This window comes from Salmo salar, chromosome 04 (genome assembly GCF_965601325.2).
Source record: "Salmo salar chromosome 04, fSalSal1, whole genome shotgun sequence".
NCBI lineage: Eukaryota > Metazoa > Chordata > Actinopteri > Salmoniformes > Salmonidae > Salmo > Salmo salar.
The window spans coordinates 48,562,167-48,589,536 of NC_138294.1; the positions used below are offsets into that span (position 1 = coordinate 48,562,167).

General features: G+C 42.3%; 1 protein-coding gene across 12 annotated transcripts; it reads left to right on the forward strand.

Moving 5' to 3' along the window:
* Positions 1–25,397, forward strand: LOC106603150 (serine/threonine-protein kinase MARK2). Of its 12 annotated transcripts, none has more exons than XM_014196445.3 (19): positions 1–1,347; positions 10,444–10,617; positions 14,493–14,546; positions 15,008–15,056; positions 15,257–15,322; positions 15,505–15,575; positions 15,674–15,730; positions 16,188–16,424; positions 16,537–16,656; positions 16,807–16,945; positions 17,328–17,440; positions 17,535–17,670; positions 17,836–17,987; positions 18,082–18,170; positions 19,205–19,342; positions 20,592–20,855; positions 22,130–22,156; positions 23,479–23,517; positions 23,897–25,397. In XM_014196445.3, exons 1-19 carry the CDS (start codon positions 1,300–1,302, stop codon positions 24,330–24,332), a joined length of 2,409 nt encoding a protein of 802 aa, XP_014051920.1. In that variant the 5' UTR covers positions 1–1,299; the 3' UTR covers positions 24,333–25,397. The 12 variants fall into 12 exon arrangements, with proteins under 12 accessions (XP_014051920.1, XP_014051922.1, XP_014051925.1 ...); XM_014196447.3 differs by having other exon boundaries at positions 23,482–23,517; XM_014196450.3 differs by having other exon boundaries at positions 16,807–16,909.
* Positions 25,398–27,370: the final 1,973 nt, after the last annotated feature.

Sequence of the window (27,370 nt, forward strand, 5' to 3'; positions counted from 1 at the left end):
ATATTGCGGTAAATGTGTAGCTAGTTATGGCTAGTGTTTGATTTCACACTGGGTTGTTTGGCCAGCTGGAAAATAATCAGCGTAGACGCAGTCGAAACCTGGGGGGCGCTTCAACTCTAGTTAGTCTATAGCCCACCCGAGATTCAGCGACCCAGCAAACTGAACATACTCGCATAGCGCGGAGGGACAAACTCGGAATTAAACTTGATTACATATGTTGCTTTGGCTAGCTATTCTGATATTCAAACATGCTAGCGTAGACAGCTAGCTACAACTTATATATCACATTTATAAAAGCAAGACCAAAGACAGACCGAGCTAACTTACTGGCCAAGTAAGATAGCAAGCTAACTAACGTACGTTGATAGCTGGTCAGGAAGAATACAGGACGTTGCGGTTGAGTTGCTCGTGTACCATTTTAGCTAACCGGCTAGTCAAAGCGACTGCAGTTCATTTTCAGTTTAACTCGCGGATTCTTACCTCTGCCGTGGTGGGAAACTAGCCTACGCTAGCTAACAACCTAGAGTTGGCAAAGCAGCTTGCAGATAACGTTTTCATCATTACAACTGAGGGTCGATAGTTGTATCTATACGTTAATGATATTTAACTAGCGACCTTTTTTTTTATTCCTCTAAAGAGGACGTTTGGGCTGCTGCTATCGGCGTGGCCAAAGTTTGGTAGAATCCCCGGACTAGATTTTACCGTCTACTTGTGGGAACAAACCTCGCTTTGGGTGGAGCTTTAGCTAGCATATCCCTCTAACTTGACAGCTCATCCTTCCACTGCACAGCTCCGTGTGTAATTGGCAGACCACTTTTCTCCATTGAGTGGAATAGGCGTACCAATGTAGATAGCTTGTGAATGCAGGGTTACCTTTTCACGTGAATAGCTGTTATTTCAGATAGTTGTGAATCCAGAACTTTGCTTTGAACTCGAACGGTACTTATTCTATTGATAGGTAGCTAACTACTAACGTTATCTTCCTACTACCTGGACTAGGTATGGTATTTCATTGACGATTGAGTAACTTCAGCTAGCTGGATAGCTAGCTAGTTAGCTAGCTAGAACTTTAGCTAGCTAGCTAGCTAGTTTAATTACTCCTCGACACGTAACGTTAGCTAGCTAACGTTAGCCTCGAGCTAAGGCTACGTATGAGTAACTTTTTGATAAGTTGGCTAGCTAACTAAATTAGCTACACAAATAATATAGTCCCCAGTTCAGCAATAACAAACACGGAGGACAGATGTACATTGAGTTTTGAGATTCTGTTAAGAAGTTACCCCCCGAAAATCTGTTAAGATGTCAACCCGGACGCCATTATTAACAATTGAACATTCGTCAAACCAGGTAAGCCAACTGCAGTTGCGGTATATCAGACCATTTTTAGGTAGCTAATTTAGCTAGCCTGAACTAGTTAACTTAAACCACATAAACCCTCTTTCTTTTCTTAGCCCTCAGGCTTGCTATCTTCCTAACTTGGCTACCTTACTAGTCACACATTGTTTGTGGTTAGGAGGTATTGCATGGTGTAGAATTGAAGTATTATTTTGTATAGATATTTAGCTAGCGAACTATGATTAAATAACGTTGGAGGGCTAAAAGCCTAACTAGTTAGGAAACATTATTGTAACCAGGTTTAGACACTTTATGAAGCATTTCAGTAGGAAATGCCAATACTTTTAAAAACTCACTTTTCCATGTCTTCTTCAAATCGGGTCAACAGGAGCAGATGTAATCTCTAACATTAATGTCTACACAGAATATATCAATCACGTTTATATTTTTTGGCAACTTTATAGGTCTTCCCCTTTTCCTGTATGCCCCTGCATTGTTTGAGTGACTTTGTCTAACTCGTCAACAGATCATTCACTCCCAGTAAGTCAAGTTGTAGGCCCAACTAGATATTGCCACTTCTACAACTGTTTAGTGTGAGCTGCATCCTCTGCCATCTTGTTTGTGTTAGCCAGTAGCTCATGTCTGAACTGGAATGGGGGATTCCATCATACAAATACTTTAGTAGGAATAGCTCAAATCAGGTGTAAGTAGAGGATAGCATAATTTACATTTGTGCATTTGAGGAGCAACTCAGTCATGAACACACATCTGCTTGCAGTGAAGGCTGGCTCTCATTACTGACATGAATGTTTTAGTCAATAATGACATTATGAAACAATTGTCTATTCAAATCACAAATTGCTGATCCTTGTACATGGGTAGCAGAGATGTTGACGTATTCCATTGTGGTGAAAATACCCTAACTTGCACATGCTACTAATTCCAAAGTTTTGTTTGCCACTGAATTTGGCTGAAGCAAGGAGTGGTACCCTGCCCAGCTTGTTTTATTACAGACTGCTGTTGACCAGGGACTCTCAATGTTCTTCTTACCCCAGTTTCTCTGTTCGTTAAAACCAGCATTTCCAGTTGAGCTGGGCGTAGGATATGTCTGAAGGCCAAGGGGAGTGCTTCTTTTCTCCACTTTGGACGGATTAGCGTTATTTGTATGCACACACATCTGTCAGAGTTTCCCTGTGTGTGTGTGTGTAATTCTACATTTTAGCAGAGGCTAATATCCAGAGCGACATACAGGTGCAATTCGGGTTAAGTGCCTTGCTCAAGGGCACATCGGAAGATTTTTCACCTAGTCAACTCAGGGATTCTAACCAGCAACCTTTAGGATACTGGCCCAATACTCTTAACCGCTAGGCTACCTGCCTCCCACTTTCTCCTGCATCTGTTAGTAATTATGGATCTGGATATGGCATCATGTTTATGATTGGTCAATGAAAGATGAGAATATTTATCCATCTGGTTGTAGGTTTCTCCTGCATTTGTTAGTAATTATGGTTCTGGATATGGCATCATATTTATGATTGGTCAATGAAAGATGAAGAGAATATTTATTCATCTGGTTGTAGGCCTATTGAAAACAATTAGGTTTTTACTATCTGGTTTCAGTGACAGTGTCTTTGTTTTTGCTAGCCATTCCCTTAGTGATCTTGGTTTCTCTCTGTGGTCTTTCTGTCATGACCTAACCCCAGTCATATACTTGTGGGTATTAATAGCTCACATAGGCAGGAGTGGGATGATTTTAAAAGCTTGTGTCAACACTCTTCTTGTTCCAGCTTTGTTTAAAATGATTTGGTTTCTTGTCTGAAAGGATTCATCACTATCCAGTATTCCTTTTTATTTATTTATTCTTTTCTTTTTTACTTCTATTTTTTTTTTTTTTTTTTTTTAGGGGTATTCCTTTTATTTCTCAGCTTTGTAGCTTGTGCTGTCTTCTTTGAGGAAAAAGTTGTCCTGATTTTTAGTTCTAAGTATTTTTACAGTTAGGCCTACAAATTAATGTATTCTCTTACAACATAGACAGGTAGCCTATCTATACTGAACAAAAATATAAACGCAACAATTTCAACGATTTTAGAGTTAAAGTTTATATAAGGAAATCGGTCAATTGAAATAAATTCATTAGGCCCTAATCTATGGATTTCACATGGTCCCACCCATCTGTGGCATTGTGTTGTGTGACAAAACTGCACATTTTAGAGTGGCCTTTTATTGTCCCTAGCACAAGGTGCATCTGTATAAAGATCATGCTGTTTAATCAGCTTCTTGATCTACCACACCTGTCAGGTGGATGGATTATCTTGGCAAAGGAGAAATGCTCAGTAACAAGGATGTAAACAAGTTTGTGCACAAAATTTGAGAGAAATAAGCTTATTTTGTGTATAGAACATTTCTGTGATCTTTTATTTCAGCTCATGAAACATGGGACCAACACTTTACATGTTGTTTATATTTTTGTTCAGTATAGAATATATAAAACCAGAGCCCCAGTGGTGTGTTTTCCCTCCAGTGCAGTGTAGGTCTATGTGATTGTGCAGGCCTATGGTTGTGGTCCTTTTCATTTTAGCAGCTTGAGTTGTGCTCAATTATAATTAAAGACTAAACAAAACTGGGTTGCAATTGACATTTCTCTCCCCCATAGTTCCACTATGCCATGTGTTTTGATTTCGGGATGTTCTACTCGTGTTATTGAGGTAAAGGACTGTCAGAAGTGTAGGGAGAGGGGACTGGAGGGAGAGCTCAGTTAGTGTCTATTTGTGGTTCTTGCTGCTGCTACCCTGACTGGAAATAGCCATGTGTGATATTAATACCCAGATAAATGACAAGCTGGCTCACTCGCCTCCTTTATTTACCAGTTCATCTCTCTCTCCCCACCAGTCTGTTACTTTGTTTACTCGCTTTTCTTCTTTCCCTCTTAAGTTTCAATAAATTGAGCAGGCAAGGACCACTTTTCCTCTGACAGGTAGCCTAACAATTACTAATAGGCCTATTTTTTTATTTATTTTATTAAATATGTTTGCGTCTTTAGGCCTAGGCTATTTTTTTGTTGGAAAAAATGTGCTTGTGTCCTTGTTTGACTACTGTGTATTGCTCAGTCTGAATTGAATGCTTTTCTCAGAGTATGTTAAGGAGAGAGAGATGTGAGGCGACAGCTAGGCTGGAGTGAGTGAGTGTTTTGTTTCTGTGTGTGTATAAGAAGGTTGGGGAGGGCAGAGTAGAGGACAGGTTTAAGCAGCGGGTCCCCATGGCAACACTCCCACAGCAAGACTACTTTTTCAGAGAAGGACCATTCCTTCTGATCTTAGCAACGCTAAAGCATTTCCCCAACCTCTCATAGCAGCATTGCACATTACTCCAACGAATCTTATGTTCTCGATTGTTTAAAGTTATCAAGTATAAAATAACATTAGTGCAATTGTGACAACAGGCACAAGTGTAAGTCAACAGATACTTTTAGAGGGTACAGTTGTGAATGGCTACGGCAATACATTTCAAGAAATATGTGTTGATGGTTTAAGCTGGACTAGGGAGATGGGGTTAAGAGGGAGAATGGTTGCTAAGGTAGATGGGTAAAGCTAGTTCATCATCGGCCTTTGATGTTATATATGGACCAGAGCATGCGCTTGCCTATTATCCTCTTTCAGGATAACGTTTTCAGGTTAAATTCTTGAAGGAGTTACTAGAATACTAGTTACTGAGAACATTGATCATGTGTTTGTGTGTGAGTAACCTGATTTTGACACCAGGTAAATGTTTGAAAAGGTAATTGGGCAGTGTTTTTAAAAGGGGTGTGGTACAGAGACTACTACAATACACTGATTTGCTCATCTGTTAAAATCAATTTGATCTCCTTAAAACTCATCACCAAGTTGTGCTTCCTGTTGTATTCTCTTTAGTATTGGGGAATCCTTGACCTTCCCCCTTCTATTTTTTTCTCTCTCCCTCTCATATCCTCCCTTCTTTCTCCTGATTGTATCTGTGGCACAGCTGTCTGAGCATGTCTGCTCTTGTCCATTAGGCTGCCTCCCTCCCAGGTCATGTCTCACCAGTGCTGCTGTTCCCTTAGCCAGACATACCTAGGCACGTCTCACTGGCACTAGGAACCTGACCCTGTCATTGTGTCAGCCATTTTGTTAACTTTTTTTTCTATTTTTTTGGGGTGGGGGGGGGGGGTGTAATTGCAATACTTCCTCAAATTACCCAAACAAACTTCCTGTTGAGCGGTTGGGACCGGCGAGGTTGTCTGGCCCTCTGGAGAGCCTGGCTGTGCGTGCTGTGTCCTATTTTAGCCTGAGACCTCATGGCCCCCTGTGTCCCACTTCCATCCAAGCCATCAACACCCCCTTTATGCTTTGAAATCTGTGGCGAGGGGGACATTTACAATCTGAACTCTGTCCACACCTTTTTCTTAGAGCATGGCTGAAGTCTGTCTCTTCATAGAGGAAGTGACAAGGTTCCTATAGCCTGAATGGTATCTGGATGGTCAGTTCTCATGCTACTGTTAGCAATGGATGGAGTCCACATGTCCCACATCAAGCATCATAACAGGTCAAGTACATTTGCATGTGTAGTTTTGTGCGTATCGCTGAATGATTAATGTATGAGTCTTTTTGACAGTGATAGCCGGCTGATAAGTGAGGTTTTGCCCTAATACTACCGGCTCTATAGAGACATGATTTTTGAATTTCAAATCTGTCGTCTTCAAGTGTTTGAGTGTCGTTCTTGTGGTTCTTGCCTCTCTCCACCTGAGGCTGATCATGAGCTGAACAGAGAGATGTGGGGCTGTATATGTTATTGATGAGAACCTCTAGGTCCCTCAGGCTTTTCCTGGCTGCACTCTCCTCAGCCTTTCTCTGTCTTTCGCTGTCAGCCCTGGAGCTGAGCTTCCATGACTTTGATGGTATGTCTGCATTGCTCTCGGTTTTGTCTGATATTATGTGCTATTTGTGAACATGTGTTTTATTTATGTAATCTTTGAATGTGCTGCTGTCTGTGTGCCAGCCTCTGCGAGTGCGTTTATTAGTTTGTGTGGTAGACTAATGTGCGTATCTGGTAGGGATAGAAGTGCCGGCTGCTGTACTGAAGGTCAAAGCTGTGTTTGTGAGGACTGCGACTGCATTGCTGACGCTCTGTTACTGCAGAGCATCCTCTGCAGATGAGCTGGGTGCAAGACACGTCTTTGACATACAGTGGACACTTTCCCTCACACTCCTGACACACAACAAATCCACTGTAGAGTGATGGCTAAACCATGTCTGCCAGCACAGAAATGAAAATGAAAACAAAAACGAGGTCCGCACACTGAAAGTGTGGTAGTCTGGCTTACCCTGTTCTGCTCTGTATGGAGCTCTCTGTGATGAGGCACTTCCTCATGCATTTATGCCAGAGTGTGTTTTTTTGTTGTGTAAGTGTGGGAGGGAGGGAGCGTTTAGATGACAGCTGCCTTCTGGCTCATTGGCTCCTGCTGGTTCTACAGGCAGACTTGCAACAAGCTTCTGATTTATCGCTCTATGAAAACTCTGGGGCGGGACTCAACACAGACACTACACAGGTGTTACGTAACTGAACACAAAGCAGGCACACCTTTGAAATGCAGATATTGGTGCGTTTAAAAAAAAAAAAAATCTTATGTGGAATGCTGTTTTGTTTCTGAAAGGGAAGTGGCTTGTTGGGAAATGTGACGTACTGTATTTGTCTCATAGCCTGTGCTTTTTGTTTCTTCTTGGAATAAGTAGGAGAGCAGAACTTGACTTATATTACAACGTTTTTTGTCAACTGTCAATTATTCACCCTATGCCAAATAGCCTTGACATTTCTGTCCAATTCATTGTAAATGACATTAACATTGCTCTTGATAAGAATCCTTCGAATTTTCCAGTTCAGAATGCAGAGAAGTTGTTCCGCCTTGGGCCCAGACTTGAACACGGAAACTAAGGTCCATGCGGAACAATGCACACAAAACGGTGCCCGTGTCAACAATAGCTTTTCTGTCCACTTACGTATGCTCACAAGGTAACAATCTCCTCGAGAGAGCAAGCGCAAAAGGATACAATGCAGAGTTTGTGAATACAGAGAGAGCAGAGTGTGGCAGAGACATGTAAACAGACCCCCCCCCCCCCCCCTTTCAGTCACTTTCTCATCCTTGCTTTCTGGGGCTCCCACACACTAACTACCCCCTTGCACTTTTCCCCATAAAAGTACTGTACCTTCATATTTTTTTCTGATTTCGCCCCCCCCCCCGTTCTGTCTGCTCACTTTCGTCTTCTTGAGTCACTCTTCAGTCCCCCAACACTTTCTCTCTGTCCTGTTTGCTTGTCAGTGTGGATTTGAGTTGCTAGCAGTGACAAACAGGCCCTCTGTCAGTGACAGCCTCATTAGCTGAGAGGTGGGGTGACTATGTAGATTAGTAAAAAGCATGAGCTGAAATTTTTGTAGAGGTGCTGAACCATACTCCCTGTTACTAGCCGGCTACCACCCTCTACTCTACCCTGCACCTTAGAGACTGCTGCCCTATGTACATAGTCATTGAACACTGGTCACTTCAATAATGTTTACAAATTGTTTTATCCATTTCATATGCGTATACTGTATTCTAGTCAAGGATCATCCTAAATAACTACTACTGTACACAGCTTTTCTATTCATATATACTGTTCATACTGTCTTTCACACCCATTATATACATATATTTATATTCTGGACTCTGACATGGCTTGTTCTGATATTTCTTTCTTTACATTTTTTTGTGTGTGTGTGTTAGGTATTACTGCACTGTTGGAGCTAGAAACATAACCATTTCACTGCTACTGCGATAACATCTCAAATATGTTTACACGACCAATATGTTTACACGACCAATACATATTTTCTTTTAACTAATGAAGAGTAAACCGTATAAAAAGAAAGTTGCACAGTCTACAGTAACTTCAGAAAGTATTCATACCCCTTGACTTATTCTACATGTTGTTGATTGGACCGGGTCTGGATCCAACCAGGTCTATAAGGAACTGGTGTAGTTGTCCTCGGGTCCGTTCAGAACGGGTGTCAATATTTATTAATGCATAAATTTGAAGACCTCTACTTGACGTCCAACATCCCTGTCACAACAGACAATGCCAGGAACATTATGAATGCGGTCACAGAAGCTGGTCTTGGACCACAAATAGGGTGCTTTTTAGTTTTGTGTCTCTTGCCAAATGAACTACAGTAACTGTTGGCATTTAATTTTCCCGCTGTAACGTTACCGAACCGTGACCCCAAAACTGCGAAACGTACACCCTTAATTTCTGAACACTGCTACATTCTTGAGGATGCTAACATGATTACAGATAATCATGAATGAATTGTGAAAAAGGATAAGTTAGGAACAAAGGTCATTACCACCCAAAAAATGCTAACACCCAAAATGACACGTTACATTATTCACCATTCAGTTCCCATTGGGCAAAACCATAATCTGAAACGCAACCAAAACAAACTGAAAATGCATTCAACAAGTTTGTAATCACAAACTTGATGTAGTCATTGTGTGCTAGGATTATGGGACCAAATACTAAACTTTTGACTAATTGAATCATTGTGAATTTGTCTAGTCATTCCACCTCAAAAAGCACAAGAGGATTTCGACACCCACCATCTCAGTTTCTTTAGTTTAAACCAAATAAGATGATCATTCATGAAATATAATTAGATTAAACAAATGAATTGGCCATTTAATTTTTTTGGGGGGGATTGGATTCATATAATCTTCAATAAATATAGTACCTAACATCCGATTTGGACCATTTTTCCGAACAACGAGTAAGATGAGCTATCCAATAAAATGATCAAACCCCCTCCACCCCAACAACCAGTATACAGTATCAGTTCTCGGTCTGACGTATGGAGCTGTTGCTTGGAGAATTGCTTCTTCAGCCTTTAATGTTTTCCCTGTGAATCTTAAACATTTTTGTTCAGAGAAATTAGCCATTGGAGTCACAAGCTATTGGTTTTCTGCCCAAAGTTGCAAAGAAAATGTTGTGATCCATTTAATGAACACAAGAGACTAGTAAAATTGATAAAAGGGTGTTGCGGAAGTAGCAAGAAGAGCGGCATCCAGTGGGCAAAACCTGGTAATTTCACACTAATTTACTTTCACACTAATTTACGGTAAATAATGCAAGCAACGTCAATGGTTAATTTCTCTGAACAGGGGAGGAAAAAACTTCACCAGATTCACAGGGAATACATAACAAAGGATAAAGAAGCAATACTCACAGCATCTCCATACTACCTATCAGAAATAGATAACTGATGCTGGTTGATGGGGTGGGATTGCTGTGGGGGGGTCCGTGGGTGACTTTTGACCCTTTTATTGGATTGCTCATGTCTTACTCACTGTTGGAAGAAGTTTGGTCCAAATTGGATGTTTTGGTGCTATAACTGTTGAATATTATGTGAATTCTATAAATTAAAAAAGGTAATTTGGGTGAAATGTTAAAAAAAATATTTCAGGAACGCTATCTTATGTTTCTAACTACAGAAACAATTCCAGAACAGTCTGAGATGGTGGGTATCATGGCTTGCTGAAATGACATGGAATGACCCCAAATACTGATGGAAAAAATGTCAAATGGGGGGACTAGATACATAAAGTGCTTTCATTTCTAAACGGTAAAACGGATATGTATGAAAACCCCTTAAATAAAAGGCGACATTCTGAACTATCGCCTCATGAAACATTTGATCTCCAATTCAAAATGCTGGCGTATAGAGCCAAATTTACACATTTCAGCTTCACTGTCCAAATAAAGAGGGGAGTATATGCTCCTAACAATTTTAATGGGTTAGGTTGACCCATTTAAATAGTTTGGAGCATATAGTGTGCGACTTTATTTCATTTTTATACAGTGACTATGTAGATTGCGAGATCAACACTATTGGACAGTATCAAGTTATGCTCACAGTTGCGTTTTTCTATGAGGTCTCCTTGGATCCAAGGCTCTTTCTCCTTTGATGGGAGTCTAAAATGCATTGTCTGGATTTGTGTCAGAGGTGTTGTGTAGGCTAGTGTTAGGAATTCACCACTCCTAACAGAATTTTGTTCCCCTCTTTCAGTCTCACTCGGAGTCCAAGGCAGGTGGGCATCCTAATATGCCGCGGTGCCGGAATTCTGTCGCCACGACGCCAGACGAGCAGCCACACATTGGCAACTACCGGCTGCTGAAAACCATTGGCAAGGGCAACTTTGCCAAGGTCAAACTGGCTCGTCATGTCCTCACAGGGAAAGAGGTGAGGATAAACTGAGATCAAACCAAGTCCAAACATTGGATTTAGTGGCTATGATGTTTTTGCTTTTTTGTTAATGTGTTATTAGGGATGTGACTCTTTCCTTTCAAACACGGTTTGATACGCACCTAGATACATGGGCTCTGATATGATACTTTCAGGCACGGTTTGATACGCATCTAGATACATGGGCTCTGATATGATACTTTCAGTTTGAAACGATTTGGTGCGATTCAGTTTGATTAGTGGAAGGAATCGATGTGATTCGATATGATTTGATGCACTAACATTTGTTGTCTGAACACATTCATTTTCCATTCTAAATTCAAAATCTGATGGAGCTCAGGAGCTGGCCCTCTGAACTGGATCTGTCAGAGCTGACTTCCCTGAGCTGAGCTGAGTGGCGTGTGTGTGTGTGTGTGTGTGTGTGTGTGTGTGTGTGTGTCTCAGGGGTCGCGTTAGTTTTCAAAATTTCAGACTGCGTTTTATACCATTTCACCTGCGTTTTATATTGAAAGTCAAGTGTTTTTTTTTTTGTCAATAGAGTGGTCAGGAGTGTGCAAATATAGTTTTCCTTCATAGAAAATACATTAGTGCAACACATTTGGGAGAAAAAAGCTTCATTTCCATCAGATGACAACAGAAGTGCAACACTACAGGTACCATGCCATCAAACTAGTCACACCCCTTTACTTTTTCCACATTTTGTTGTGTTACAAGATGGGATTAAAATGTTGACAAAATTACAATTAAATCCAGTCTACACAAAATACTCTGTCAAAGTGGAAGAAAAATTCTAACAGTTATAAAAATAACTAAAAAACATGAATATATCTTGATTAGATAAGTATTCAACCCCCTGAGTCAATACATGTTAGAATCACCGTTGGCAGTGATTTACAGCGGTAAGTCTCTAAGAGCTTTGCACACCTGGAATGTACACTATTGTTGATCAATGCTAGACAGCCATTTTCAAGTCATAGATTTTCAAGCCAATTTAAGTCAACTGTAACTAGGCCACTCAGGAACATTCAATGTCGTCTTGGTAAGCAACTCCAGTGTATTGCCTATTTGGCCTTGCGTTTTAGGTTATTGTCCTGCTGAAAGGTGAATTTGTCTCCCAGTGTCTGTTGGAAAGCAGACTGAACCAGGTTTTCCTCTAGGATGTTGACTGTGCTTAGCGCTTTTCTTTTTATCCTACAAAACTCCCTTGTCTTTGCCGATGACAAGCATACCCAAAACATGATGCAGCCACCACCATGCTTGAAAATATGAGGAGTGATACTCGGCGATGTGTTGTTGGATTTGCCCCGGACATAAAGTTAATTTCTTTGCCACATTTTACTTTAGTGCCTTATTGGAAACAGGATGCGTTTAAAAAAAATAAAAAAAATGTGTACAGGCTTCCTTTTCACTCTGTCAATTAGGTTAGTATTGTGGAGTATCTACAATGTTTATCCATCCTCAGTTTTTTTCCTGTCAAAGCCTTTTTAAACTGTAACTGTTTTTTAAAGTCACCATTTACCTTGTGGTGAAATCCCTGAGCGGTTTCCTTCGTCTCTGGCAACTGTGTTAGGAAGGACGCCTGTATCTTTGTAGTGACTGTATTGATACACCATCCAAAGTGTAATTAATAACTTCACCATGCTCAAAGGGATATTCAATTTCTGCTTTTTATTTTATTACCAATAGGTGCCCTGCTTTGCCCTGGCATACAAAAACTTCCCTGGTCTTTTGTGGTTGAATCTGTTTGAAATTCACTGCTTGACTGAGGGACAGAGGGTACAGAGATGAGGTAGTCATTAAAACATCATGTTAAATCCCATTATTGCACACAGTCTTTGCGACTTATGTAACTTGTTAAGCACATTTTTACTCCTAAACTTATTTAGGCTTGCCATAACAACAGGGTTGAATACTTATTGACTCAAAACATTTCATTTTTCATTTTTAATTAATTAGTAAAACATTCTAATAACATAATTCCACTTTAACATTATGGTATTGTGTGTAGGCCAGTGACACAAAAATCTCAATTTAATCCATTTTAAAATTCAGGCTATATTACAAAAAAAATTCAAGGGGTGTGAATACTTTCTGAAGGCACTGTATTTTGCTAGCAGCCACACAAGTTAATTAGCTTTAATTTCAGTTAAAAAGCAAGGTATTTTATGCAAAAACGTATTTATGTGTATCATAGGAAATGAGGCTGGCTACATTATTTCTTAAGTTTTGTTTGAAGTTAATCTTGCATTTTACCAGACAAAGGTAGGCTACACATCGGTCAGAGCGCTGTCTGCTGATAGAATGCCCATTCGGGAATTCTCATCTGAGTGGAGAAGTGCAACTGAAGCACAAAATGAGTCTGTCGAACAGAAATTACAATAAGAAACCTTTCTGCATTTTGTAAACGCAGATTTGAAATGCATTTCTTACGAGTTTAATATTTTTTTCTTTGTGAAAAATGCAGAACTCGGCGTTAACGCGACCCCTGGTGGGTGTGTAGACTCCTGAGCTGAGCCATAGGGCAGACTGAGCATCTAACACTATCCAATTGGGGGGAGGGGGAATTTGTTTTATGTCCCCCTACTTTATTCTGATATCCCCGTCACCCACTAATTAACTTGTCATTATACAGGGCTCCAGACTGCGACCATTTAGTCGCATTTTGCAACCCTTTGACTTGGCTGTGCGAGTTATATTTTTAATTGGTTGCATCGGAAAAGTGTTCTGATAACATTTCAAAACCCAACCACGGGGAAAACACAGCAATCCTGTGTAATATTGTTGTTGCCATTGAAGAGAGGAGGTTCTCTGCTTTCTGTAGGTAGGATTTTTATTTCTCAACTGAATATTCAGCAATATGTTTGATATGGCTTTGAGATACAAAGTGCGCGAAATGCGCATCGGCGATTTGTGATTGCATAGGCGTCATTGGATAGTAGGCTACAACTGTGAAGTTTTAGGACATTACATTTACTGTTAGATTAATACATGGCTACTAGCAGTGTGTATTATATATTTAGAGTTGACTATCTAGCTAATATCTTTTGAGTTTCCAGTTACTCAGGTGTAAATTAGCCCCAAATAAATTGGCCTATGATATTAGTGCACATAAAGACGTGGGCAAATTCATCTCTATTGAGCAAGAGAATTCTGGAGCCCTATTTTAACAGTAAAATATAACAATTGCCTAATAGTCAACCCAACTTATTTCTTGAATACCATCTCAGTAGTCTATTACACTTCTTAATAAAGCACTGTGAATGACTTTAAAATGATCTCATTTTGTTCTATTGCGTGACCCCACATTTTTGTATATGAGATCAAATCATGGGCTGGTGCTCACACAAATGATTTCAGTCCTTGTAATGAAATTACAACTTTACCATTTTCATGTAAAAATGACCAGATGCACTGACTGTTTAAAGCAAAACTACAAAAACTATTATTGTGAAACGGGCAATCTCAAAGCCCCGATCAGCAGTTAGATGTGCAATCAGCAAAATGCGAGTTGTCCACTCCGGTAGCCTACACAACTATGCCGGTAAAACACCATTTTCTACAGCACATTTGGTAACAATGACCCAGCAAATTACATTGGTTGTCACCCAACTACACTGAGCAAAAATATAAATGCAACATGTAAAGCGTTGATCCCATGTTTCATGAGCTGAAATAAAATATACCAGAAATGTTTACATCCCTATTGATGTGCCATGCGTGCTTGGAGTGGGACATCACATGGAGAAACAATACCAAGAGCAATAGAGTTGTTTGGGGGGAAAGAGTCCTCATCCAGCTCTTTCCACTGGTGGCTGGTATAGTTCAAGTCAGGAGCTACTCATGTCTAACTTTTTCCCCCCCTCCTATAAAAGGTGGCTGTGAAAATCATAGACAAAACACAGCTCAACTCTTCCAGTCTCCAAAAGGTGAGGACAATGAGATGCTGGGTTAATGCCATATGTTTTTTTGTGTGTGTGTGTGTGTGTGTGTGTGCATGTTCGGATAGGTACTGTTTATTTCTGAAATAGAAAGAATACAGCTAAAATCAAGAAGAGATTGTGACGAGCATTGCTTATTCACATCCATCCTCTTGAAGCATCTTCCAGTCCCTAACCCCAATCTTCTCCTGAAGAGGGTAGTTCCCTCTGTAGGGCTTAGGGCAGGATATGGGGGTAATTACAGGAAATTAGACCCAAGTACTTCCTGTCGTGATGGTTTGGGTGGGGTGCCAGTACTCTCTTCAGAAATGTATGCATGGAGACATGCACACAGTGATTTTCACATACAGTCTTGGAGTATAGAGTTAAAATCATATCGGATAAACTCTGACTTTGTCGCATATAAACTGATTGATCTTCTGTTAATGTCTCTGTTCTCCTGCCCATAGCTGTTTCGTGAAGTGAGGATCATGAAGCTGCTCAATCACCCAAATATCGGTGAGCTTTGTGCTGCCCACCTTTTTAAGATTATCATCCCCAACCAAATAACAAAAACATGTTTCGCCTGCCTGCCTGCTTATTGGTGGAGGCTGCCTATGTAGAGGTCATAGTTCACATTTTGAAAAGTGACCGGTAAGTTGTGATGGAAGGTGTTGTCTTGATTGAATTGAACAAAATGTATCATCTTTTCTCTGTAGTTAAGTTATTTGAAGTTATTGAGACAGAGAAGACGCTGTACTTGATCATGGAGTATGCCAGTGGAGGTGAGTAAAGACCCACTCAGTTCAACCTGACGTTCTGTTTTCAGCATTTAATAACATCAGTTCTGTCTCGCTTTATTCACATACTCTTTTTACTCACTCAACCTTTTATCCTCTTTTGTGTTTCCACTGCTTTCTTCAAAATTCCCCTATTTTCTGTCTCCCCCCTCAACCCCTCTCCTCAGGTGAGGTGTTTGATTACCTTGTTGCTCACGGGAGAATGAAAGAGAAAGAGGCCAGAGCCAAATTTAGACAGGTGAGACACTGTTTGTCTGCTGGTTTCATTTCCTGTTATTGACAATACTGTTTAAAAGGGAATGGTCATCCTAGCTGTTGCTCCTTGTCTTGCTACAGATAGTGTCAGCGGTACAGTACTGCCACCAGAAGTGCATCGTACACAGAGACCTGAAGGTGAGGATAGACAAGAAATGGGGAAGTGTTTTGATGTGTAATGTAGAGAAAGAGATCCATTTGTGACAAATCAAGATTATTACATTATGAAATGCATATAAACATTCCTTACCTCCAGGATACTTCAACTGGTGACTACCCCAGAGAATAAACAAGAAGGAGCACTCTGTTGCTGCGTATATCTGATTTTACGTAAGCCTATTGTTTTTCCCCGTCAATAAATCCGTCAGATTTACCCAGCAACAGTGCTCCTTTTTTTTCTTTATTCTCCCGGATAGTCACCAGTAGAAGTATCCTGGGGTAAGGAATGTTTTTGGGCTCCACCCTTTTTTTTTTCTTCATTTAAGCTGGGCTGAAGTGCCTTTTGAGTATACTTTTTTCCCCCATGTTCATGTTGGTGTTCTTTAAATATTTTTGTTGAAAGAACTGGTATCAATAGAAAATGATTTCTCTCCAGGCAGAGAACCTACTCCTAGATGCTGACATGAACATCAAGATCGCAGACTTTGGTTTCAGCAATGAGTTCACCATGGGGAACAAGCTGGACACGTTCTGTGGCTCTCCTCCCTACGCCGCCCCGGAGCTGTTCCAGGGGAAGAAATATGATGGCCCCGAGGTGGACGTCTGGAGCCTGGGGGTCATCCTCTACACACTGGTCAGCGGATCTCTGCCTTTCGACGGACAGAACCTAAAGGTGGGCAGGGAACAGTGGAGGTGGAAGGGAAGCATGGTAAACACGTGATGTTCTTGAATACCTACCCACACCTCACTTTAATCCTTGTCTGTTGCGCTCGTCTTCCCTTTAGGAGCTGCGCGAACGGGTTCTGCGGGGGAAGTATAGGATTCCCTTCTACATGTCCACAGACTGCGAGAACCTGCTCAAGAAGTTCCTCATTCTCAACCCAACCAAGAGGGGCAGCCTGGAGGTTAATAGTACCTCACCTAGCTACTGCCTCCGCTGGATACAAACCAGAATTGTGTAGAGACAACTGTCACTGTTAGTACTGTGTTTTTCTATCCACCTTCCTTTCCCCATTAACCCCAAGACTCTGTCCTCTCTCTCTGCTTGTGTCCAGCAGCAGATCATGAAAGACCGCTGGATGAACGTAGGCCATGAGGAGGAGGAGCTGAAGCCCTTCATCGAGCCCCAGCCAGACTACAAGGACCCCAAGAGGACAGGTCAGCACCCCGACCGAGCGGGGGGGTGGAAGAGAGGTGGGGCAGGCGTCTGGTGGATGAGCTGGTGGCAGCAGAGGGGTTACTGGGGAAGGGGTTAGAGGTCACATTAATTGGGGGAGGGCCCTTCTATCTGAAGGTAGTCTTATTTTACGTGCCCTGTTAGTCTTAGTATGCCTACCTCTGTGTTGCGTAACATGCCCTTTGCTGTGTTGACATGTGCCTACATGTTTAGTAAAACTAAATGCTAGACCTTTTTGTTAGACTCAAATGATATGCCTTTATGTTCTAACTATTTTGTCTGTAGAATCATGTGCCTGTGTTAGTGATATGTGTCTCTCTGCAGTATGCTACATGTGTGCGTAGTACTTCTGTCCTTGATGTGGTTGTACGGTTGACCTTTTCTCTCCATTCTGTCCAGATATCATGTTGCAGATGGGCTACTCTGCGGAGGAGATCCAGGACTCGCTCGTCAACCAAAAATACAATGAAGTCATGGCCACATATCTATTACTGGATTACAGGAACTCTGAGGTACAAAGTGTATACACTCAATATCTGTAGAAGCAAAGTGTGTCCAACTCCTGCCATGGTAATATTTATGACCATCCCTCCTCTTCCCCCTCAGATGGACGAATGCATCAGCCTATCAATGAAACCCCGCCCAGGAAGTGACCTCACAAACAGCAATGCCCAATCCCCTTCTCACAAGGTACAGCGCAGTACCTCATCTAATCAGAAGCCCCGGAGAGCAACAGATGCAGGTAGGAAGCTGTTTGGATTGTTGAGGATACTGTAAATGTACTGCTATTTAGGACAAATGCTCTTATTTTGGTCTGTCTCAACTATCTTTTTGTATTGATCTCCGTCTTTGCGTCTCTGTCCCACTCTTTCCGTTCTTCTGTTGTCTCTCTTGTTCTTTTTCCCAGGTTCTTCAGCTTCTAAGCGTTCCCAGGGCGACAACAAGCACACAGCAGAGGATTATGGGAGGAAAGGTTCTGGCACTGGCAGCTCCACTAAAGTCCCTCCCAGTCCCTTAGCTACAGCAGATCGTAAGAGGAGCACCCCGACCCCCTCCACCGTAAGTAGACTTATTGTTCTGCATGCCTGCCACTCCAGGGTTGATGGCATGTACACTACTGTACTCTACATCATTTCCTCTATCGGTCCTACAGAACAGCATCCTGTCCACTGGTACGAGTCGCAGTCGAAACTCACCAGTCCCTGAGAGAGCCACACTTGGGGTTCAGAACGGAATGGACAGGTAGACACAAGCACCCGTGCGCGCACTCTCTCACACACCCAATCACACACACTTTTACATGGCAGCGGAGCTCTGTTTTTGGGGCTAGTCACATGTCTAGGTGGCAGTGTTTACAAGCAGTGGCCAGCCGCCAGTGGATTTAACACAGAGCAGTTGGCAGGTGGATTCCCAGTGTACACACAGTCACACAGGAGCAGTTTTGAACTCTTTGATAATGGATTAGTGACACCTGCTAAAATGTATGAAAGACTCAAAATATACTCAAGGCCAGCTTACTCACAAAGTAAAACACTGCATCTGCAATAAACTGAAACCATAATCATTTCTTGACCCTGATAGTCAGATTGCACTCCTTCCTCCGGGATTTATGATGCTGGCTGCTTTTATATGCAGGTTACTTCCAGGCACAAAAAGGGAAGAATGCAGAGGGAACGTGTTTAAAGAACATGTTCTGTGTGGGAGAGGGGGAGCAGCGTTGCCAACAGCATGTGACTAAGACATGTTTGCTTGAAAGAGATGATGAGAGGGCAAACTGACACGGTGTGGTCAGCACCATCGCTACTAAACTATTGGTTGAACACACTAGCACACATTCTCCTCGCTGACAAAATGGCCCTTTCACACAATGTTATGTCAAATATGCCTTTTTAATTTAATAGGGTTTTGTAACGTTCACATTGTCCCCATTTTTCTTTTTTGTTAATGCATTTTATTCCTTTATGCATTTTTAAGACACCTTTTCTTTCCAAAAACTTGTGTTCTGTTCTGACAGTTTTTCTCTCCATCTCTTCTTTGGGGTGCAATGCTTCCCAGAAATAATGCAGTCTTCCATTAAGCTCCCCTAATGGAAGCTGTTCTGTATAGTCATCTAATACAAATCTGCCTTATCTGAGCTCCTGTATTGTCTGTGTTGTTTTCCTCCCTCCGTTTCCCCCCCGCTTCCTCCCCACTTCTAACTTTGATTACCCCATGGCCCTCTTCCACCCCTCACGGGGGGGCGGTCGGCACTGGGTTTATTAATTTCTCTCCCCCAGCCTAACCACCCCAGGGTCCCGCGCCTCCACAGCCTCGGCAGCCGCAGTTCTCTCTTCCTCCTCCCGCCCCCGACACCACAAGTCCCTGTCCACCTCTGCCCATCCCACCCCCCCAGACATCCACGCACACCGGCCCAGGCAAGTGGCACCAGAGAGGGGAACACAAGGACAGCCACTCGTCAGAAGGGAGAATAGAGTGGATATGAAAGGGTTTGGGTTAGAGGGTCCCTGGTGGCAGTTCTCAGCATTGGGTATTCATAATAGGTAGAGAAAGATCACAGATGTAGGGGTTAAAAGGGTAGCAATATTGCTGGAAGAGCACCATTGAAAGCACCCTACTTTTTTTTCTGTCTGCCACTTTCCCCACCCCCTGAAACTCACCCTACAAGCACCCTATCTCTTTGAGAAATGCCTTTCTCCCCAACACTTCTGTCCGTATCCGACCAGTCCTAGCACAAATATTGCACATAAAAGCCAGAACCTGCCAACCCATGGTTCATGTGTACCTGCAAACCCTCAGTTAAACATCAAACACCATCACACTTTGAACGTGGCCCAGCCGGTGCCATCATGTTTTTGCCTGAGCCTGAACTCTCTCAGCTCCTGGCTGGTGTGCATGTCATGTAATCTCTTTTTAATACCTCCTGTAACTTCCTGTCCATACAAAATCTGACATATCATGGGCCATGCACATTGTAAAAAAAAAAATAATCCAAGTGAATGAGCTTTAATGTTAGGATGTCATTCACTTATCAATTGGTTAACATGTAATCCACTTTATCACTACGTGGTTTCGCTATAACCTCAATGACAATGTGTGGTCCATGACATAATCAACAGTATCACGGCTCCACGCCCCTTCCCCAACCTTTCCTTCTTTGTAGTGATGCTGCATTCGTTGTTACCCTGTTAGCTGATCCTACTGTGTCACGCTGATTGTGATAATGCAGAGTGCCTCTGATTTTAACACTCCAACAAAGCTTCACTGGCCTCAGTCTGTAGTTTATACCTGCTGCTACCCGTGGCGGGTCACGAGGCTGTAGTCGTTTTCTGGGCAATATGTAATTTTACTAGGCTTCATCTTTCAAGATTAAAATCAATCATGGGGGATTTTGCAGAGTGGATGGCATGTTGTAGCCTAATAGTAGCAGCTACATTGTTTTTACCAAAGGCTTAATCACTCTTACAACTGTGGCATTTGTATATAAATTATATGCATTTACTGAACTTTTTGTTTCACTATCTGAAGCTCAATTATGTTTTTATCATACATTCTTTGTGGGAAATAGCTTCAGCAATGGGGAAAAATGTTGATGTGCATGGTGATAATGAAATCTATAAATGTCTCCTCTGCCTACTCATTCTACTTACAAAACTCTAAAAACAGCACTGCCCCTCTGAGAGTACCAGTGGCGTCTCCCTCTGCCCACAACGTCAGCAGTTCCACGGCGACTGAGCGATCCAACTTCCCCAGAAATGTGGCCACCAGAAGCACTTTCAGTGCCGGGCAGCAGAGGGCGACGCGGGACCAGCATGCCTCCACCTACAATGGTCCCCCAGCATCCCCCTCCCTCTCCTATGGGAACAGCCAGGCCCGAAGAGCTGGGGGCACTGGTATCTTCAGCAAGTTCACCTCTAAATTTGTGCGCAGGTGAGAGAATGGGAGAATGGGGACCTGTGGTGATTTTTCTGTTTTGCTGATCACATCCTGGTGTTGAACATCTTGCCTTAAGTGAATGAGAGTGTGAGAATTACAGTGAGGTATTCGTGTTTGTGCATTGTGATTTTTGGACTGTTCGTTCTTCTCTTCACTGTGTCCCTGTGATTATTTTTTGGGGGTCTGGACATAATGTTCTTGTGTTCACAATGTGCTTGACTACAAGTACTCCCCTCTATTTTTTTAGTTTGAGTTGGTTTGGAGCTGTGCATATTTCTGTTGCTATGGTCAGTTGCCACACATGTAGTTGGAGCAGCTAGCGAAGTTACTCTGTGTAGAAATACCTTCAAATACAAATCAGAGTGTGTTGCTATAGTTTAATTGTTTTATTGATACATTCTTAGTGTTGTACAATTTAAGGCGTTATACACAGTGTACAAAACATTAAGAACACCTTTCTAATATTGAGTCCCCCCCATTTTGTCCTCAGAACAGCCTCAATTCGTCAGGGAATGGACTCTACAAGGTGCCGAAAGCGTTCCACAGGGATGCTGGCCCATGTTGACTCCAATGCTTCTCACAGTTGTGTCAAGTTGGCTGAAAGTTCTTTGGTTGGTGGACCATTCTTGATACACGGGAAACTGTTGATTTATGAAAAACCCAGCAGCGTTGCAGTTCTTGACAAAAACCGGTGAAGCCAGGCACCTACTACCATACCCCATTCAACGGCACTTAAATCTTTTGTCTTGCCTATTCACCCTCTGAATGGTACACATACACAATCCATGTCTCAGTTGTCTCAAGGCTTAAAAATCTTTCTTTAACCTGTCTCCTCCCCTTCATCTACTCTGATTTGTAGTGGATTTAACAAGTGACATCAATAAGGGATCATAGCTTTTACCTGGATTCACCTGGTCAGTCTGTCATGGAAAGAGCAGGTGTTCTTAATGTTTTGTACACAGTGTAAATATATCATAATTGGCATGCATGTCTCCCATCCAGTGCTAACGTTAGTCCTAATCCGAGTCCATTGTTCATGTAACTGCTCTGCCCTTAACATCCTGAAGACTATGGTAATGTCAACCTACATTAACAGCCATTTAGTGACAAACTGTTTGGCTTAAGCAGCTCACCTCCTGAGGGACACCGGGGGAAGTATTCATCTCTTTCAGTTGACTGACATGTATAACAGATTTGCTGTGGTTTGTTTATGCGCACGTTTGTGTACATACAGTTTTCTTTTTCTTCCCCCCTCCCCTTCTTTGTAGAAATCTCTCATTCAGATTCCCCAGAAGGTAGGCAAAAATAACCACACCCTTGCGTTTTTCCTCAACTTTTACCTTGTCGTATCTCTCCACTGTGAGGCTATTTTATGTGTCATGACCCTTTCTTTTTTTAATACGGATTTTTGTAACAATTTGCCTTTTTATACTAACTCACCCTGCTCTCCATCGCCTGGGTCACCGTCATCTGCTGCTCTCATCATCCCTCAGTGAATGATACTCATCCCTTTCTTCTTTCTCTCATCCCGGTTTCTTTGTCTCGTTAGTGTTGAGTGTTGCCCTATGGGTCCTTGGCCAATTGAATAGAAAACCCTCTGTGCAGCCCAGTCTGTGATCAATTTATGCTACCCAGTGTGCATAAAGCTAAGAAGCTTAGAATACAGAGAGACGGTGATCGTTGAAAAGAACATGCATTCTTCTGAACTCTTTAATGCTATTGTCAGCTGCCTGTATTGTGGGAAGGCTTTCAACATTACATGCTCAGACAGGAGTAGGGATTATTTCTGTTGATTTTGAAAATGTCACGTCACTGTTATTTTGGGAGGGATATCTCCTGCATTTCTTTTGTCTGATACCAGGCCACTGTCCTGGCTTGCAGTTTGCACTAAACAACCTCATATTTCAGCAACGTCCTGCTGTTTCTTTTTCTTAACTTGGCTTATTTTTGTTTCTATTTCGAGTTAGTTCCCTGAAGTGTCATTAGAGCCGTCTATTTCTTGGCACTAATATAATATTCTCAGTATTTAAGATTGAATATTTTGACGTTTACAAAAACTTGCGTCAAGGAGTGCATGTATTTGACGTCGTATAATTGTGGTGGGCACAGACTTAAGGTTTTGGGCACCTTGGGAAACTGAGAATAGGTCCGCAGAATGCCTGCATATGCATCTGACCGATGCTGTTTATTTTATTCTGATGGATGCCTTGCTGTGGGAGTTTGAGGAGAGGGGTTATTGGATGGTGGTGATGGGCCTTATTAACATAACAGACAAAGATGTGATCTCTGACTGTTCATTCCAGTTGTATGCTAAACAAAAATACAGCAGTATCCATGGATTGTGTGATTCCACTTCGGGGGGGGTGTAAATCATTTTTGGGGATTTGAAATAGAATTAGAGAGACCTAGTTATTTCCTCATAGCCCTCTAAAATGTAGTGGAGGTCACATGAATGAAATCTATGGATACATACAGTATAATTTCTAAGACAAATACTATATAATCTGGAATTTGAAGGTGCAGGGGTTGCAATGGGAGTTGATGGTGTTTGCTCTAACCTGGTAATAAAGTCTAATTGGAATTTGGGGAGACTAAACTTTTGCCGATTTTCTTTGAGGAGCCCGTATGAGGGAGAGGGTCGAGATGAGGCCAACAGGTGAGGATTATGATAGTGACAATTTGATCAATCTGTTGATTCAGTGAAAAAAATGTCAATCAATAATGATCATATTAATTGATTTAGGTGGTGTAAAGAATAGCATGCTGATTATATATGATCAGTATAGCTCCTTCGGTTTTGACAATGTAAGCATTGATCTTTTAATAACAGAAAGAGACGCATGTATGCTGCTCATTGAAGAGTCCATGTAAATGCACAACTTAAATGTTTCATGCTCATGCTGTCATTGGTTCCCCCTGTGATTGAATGCATTGTTAACCAGCCTGTAACCTTGCTGTTTTGTCTGTTTTTCATTCATTCTGTCCTTGCCTTTTATTATATTTACTCTCCTTTCCTGATTTCTTTCCGAACTCAGACCCATGTTGACCACTGCTGAGAAGCTGGAGAAGGGCACCCTGGGCTCTGCAGGAGACGAGAACAAGGACTCCCTGTCGTCCACCTCTACGGTGCCCAGCACCACGACCCCGGGCCTGACCTCCAAGGACAACAAGCCCCGCTCGCTGCGCTTCACGTGGAGCATGAAAACCACCTCCTCCATGGAGCCCAACGAGATGATGAAGGAGATCCGGAAGGTTCTGGACTCCAACAGCTGCGAGTTTGAGCTGCGGGAGCGCTACATGCTGCTGTGTGTGTCTGGGAATCCCGCCCGTGACGACTTTGTCGAGTGGGAGATGGAGGTGTGCAAGCTGCCCCGCCTCTCCCTTAACGGGGTTCGCTTTAAGCGCATTTCTGGCACATCCATCGCCTTCAAGAACATCGCCTCCAAGGTTGCCAATGAGCTCAAACTGTGAGCTTGTGGAAGAGGGGTAGTGATGATAACAATGAGTCGGACGGTGGATGGAGACAGACTGGAGCACAAAGGCAAAGAGGCTGGACTTTGAGACTGAACTGAGAGCTTTTGAGATGAAGGCAAAGGAGCATGGAGAGACTTTTTGGGTGGGTGGGTGGGGGGGAGCAAAGTGGCTAGGGGAGGTTGTGTGTGTGTATAGACCGTTTTTGAGGGGATTGTTAATTTTCTTGGAAGGGGATGTTTTTTTCAGTTTGGGGTGTCTGGCCCCTCTCTCGCCTCTGACTTTTCTGTTGTCTTCTGAGACATTTTTGTTTCTCTTAAACCTCACAATCATCTTTTTCCAAAATACATTTATTGGTGGAAAATATGAAAGGAAATGAGTTAAAAAAAATAATGAACTGATTTGTAGGTTTCTTATTTTTATTTTGAGCCCAAGATGGCCCTGAACTCAGCCAGCTGTAACCCTCAGGCCTTTCTCCCTTGCTTATCCTGCACCAAGCCCAATCTATGGTCGAAGCAACATGTTACTGTACTTGAGCATCTTGCCCCCATTTTCAGCTGTCTGTTTTGAACAGATGACGAGAGCTGCAGTTTGACACTGAATGTACAACATGATTAGACAGATGTATCTGAGGTACAACGCATATTCACTACAGCTGTAAATTGGTTTTCACATGTTCTAATTTTGATCAGCTAATGACAGTTGCACAAGGTGTTTCTGTGTGGTTCAGAAAGCTTCTGCCATTTTTTTACATATTAGTACAGTGTCTTACTTGAGGCTACCATGGAAGTGCAGACTTTAACTCTTTGCACTCTGCGAGCCTTCACCTGCCTGCTCCCCAAGCCCCTTCAAATCTTTTTTTTTTCTTTTTTTTTTTACAGTAGGGGTAATTTATCTGATTAAATAATTAAGGGCCAATTGATAATTATTGGTGGATTGTAATGTAATTAAGAGTTGCTGGTTGGTTTCAATGTGCTGCACTGGAATGTCGGAGTTCCCTTGCCTTTCTCTGGAGAAAATAATTATTAATATTGTTATTATAAGAATAAACAAAGTTGGATGATTTCTTTGCTTGTGCTTTTCAGTTTTGTTATCTGTTATAGAAGCCCACTTTAATATGCCCACATTGCTGATGAATGAAGAAAATGCAGAACAATTGCACAAGCTTAAGAGAGACTCAGTATATTCACCATAAACATTACAGAAATGCTACTGTGTGTGTATATATAGTTGTTCGGGAAGTATTCAGACCCCTTGACTTTTTACACATTTTGTTACGTTAAATCCTTATTCTAAAATGTATTAAATTGTTTTTTTCCCTCAGTCTATACACACTAACCCATAATGACAAAGCAAAAACTGGTCTTAAATGTTTGCAGATTTATATAAAAACTATTTTTTTTTAAACATACCTTATTTACATAAGTATTCCCTTTGCTATGAGACTCAAAATGGAGCTCAGGGGCATCCTGTTTCCATTGATCTTCATTGGAGTCCACCTGTGGTAAATTCAATTGATTGGATGTGACTTGGAAAGGCACACACACACCTGTCTATATAAGGTCCCACAGTTTGACAGTGCATGTTAGAGCAAAAACCAAGCCATGAGGTTGAAGGAATTGCCGTAGAGCTCCGAGACAGGATTGTGTCAAGGAATAGATCTGGGGAAGGGTACCAAAAAATGTCTGCCGCATTGAAGGTCCCCAAGAACACAGTGGCATCCATCAATCATAAATGGAAGACGTTTGGAACCACCAAGACTCTTCCTAGAGCTGGCCGCCCGCCCAAACTGAGCAATCGGGAGAACGGCCTTGGGCTGGGAGGTGACCAAGAACCTGATGGTCACTCTGACTGAGCTCCAGAATTCCTCTGTGGAGATCCTTCCAGAAGGACAAGGATCTCTCCACCAATCAGGCCTTTATGGTGGAGTTGCCAGACAGAAGCCACTCCTCTGTGAAAGGCACTTGACAGCTCGCTTAGAGTTTGCCAAAAGGCAGCTAAAGGACTCGGACCATGAGAAATAAGATTCTCTGGTCTGATGAAACCAAGATTCAACTCTTCGACCTGAATGCCAAGCGTCACGTCTGGAGGGAACCTGGCACCATCCCTACGGTGAAGCATGGTGGTGGCATCATGCTGTGGCGATGTTTTTCAGCGGCAGGCACTGGGAGACTAGTCAGGTCCTTGATGAAAACCTGCTCCAGAGCGCTAAGGACCTCATACTGGGGTGAAGGTTCACCTTCCAACAGGGCAATGCAGGAATGGCTTCGGGGCAAGTCTCTGAATGTCCTTGAGTGGCCCAGCCAGAGCCCGGACTTGAACCTGATAGAACATCTCTGGAGAGACCTGAAAATAGCTGTGCGGTGACGCTCCCCATCCAACCTGACAGAGCTTGAGAGGCTCTGCAGGGAAGAATGGGAGAAACTTCCCAAATACAGATGTGCCAAGCTTGTAGAGTCATACCCAAGAAGACTCGAGGATGTAATCGCTGCCAAAGGTTCTTCAACAAAGTACTGAATAAAGGGCCTGAATACTTATGTAAATGTGATATTTCATTTTTATATTTTATCAGCATAACGCAACAGGAACCAGGATTAGTCAGATGAGGCAATGTTTTTCTACTCATCAATTGTCCAGTGTTGGTGATCGCGTGCCCACTGGAGCTGCTGCTTCTGGTTTTTAGCTGATAGGAGTGGAGCCCGGTGTGGTCGTCTGCTGCAATAGCCCATCTGTGACAAGGACTGACGTGTTGTGCGTTTCAAGATTGCCAGAACACACAACTCGTACTGTGCAGTTCTTTGCCTGTTAGTGACCTGCCTGTAAGCTTGCACAATTCTTACCATTCTCCTTCGACCTCTCATCAACGAGCTGTTTTTGCCCACAGAACTGCAGTTGACTGGATGTTTTTGATTTTTTTTGGACCATTCTTGGTAAACCCTAGACACTGTTGTGCGTGAAAAGACCAGGAGGCCCGGCCCTTTCTGAGATACCTAAACCGGCACCTGGCTCCGACGATCAATCATACCGCGCTCAAAGTT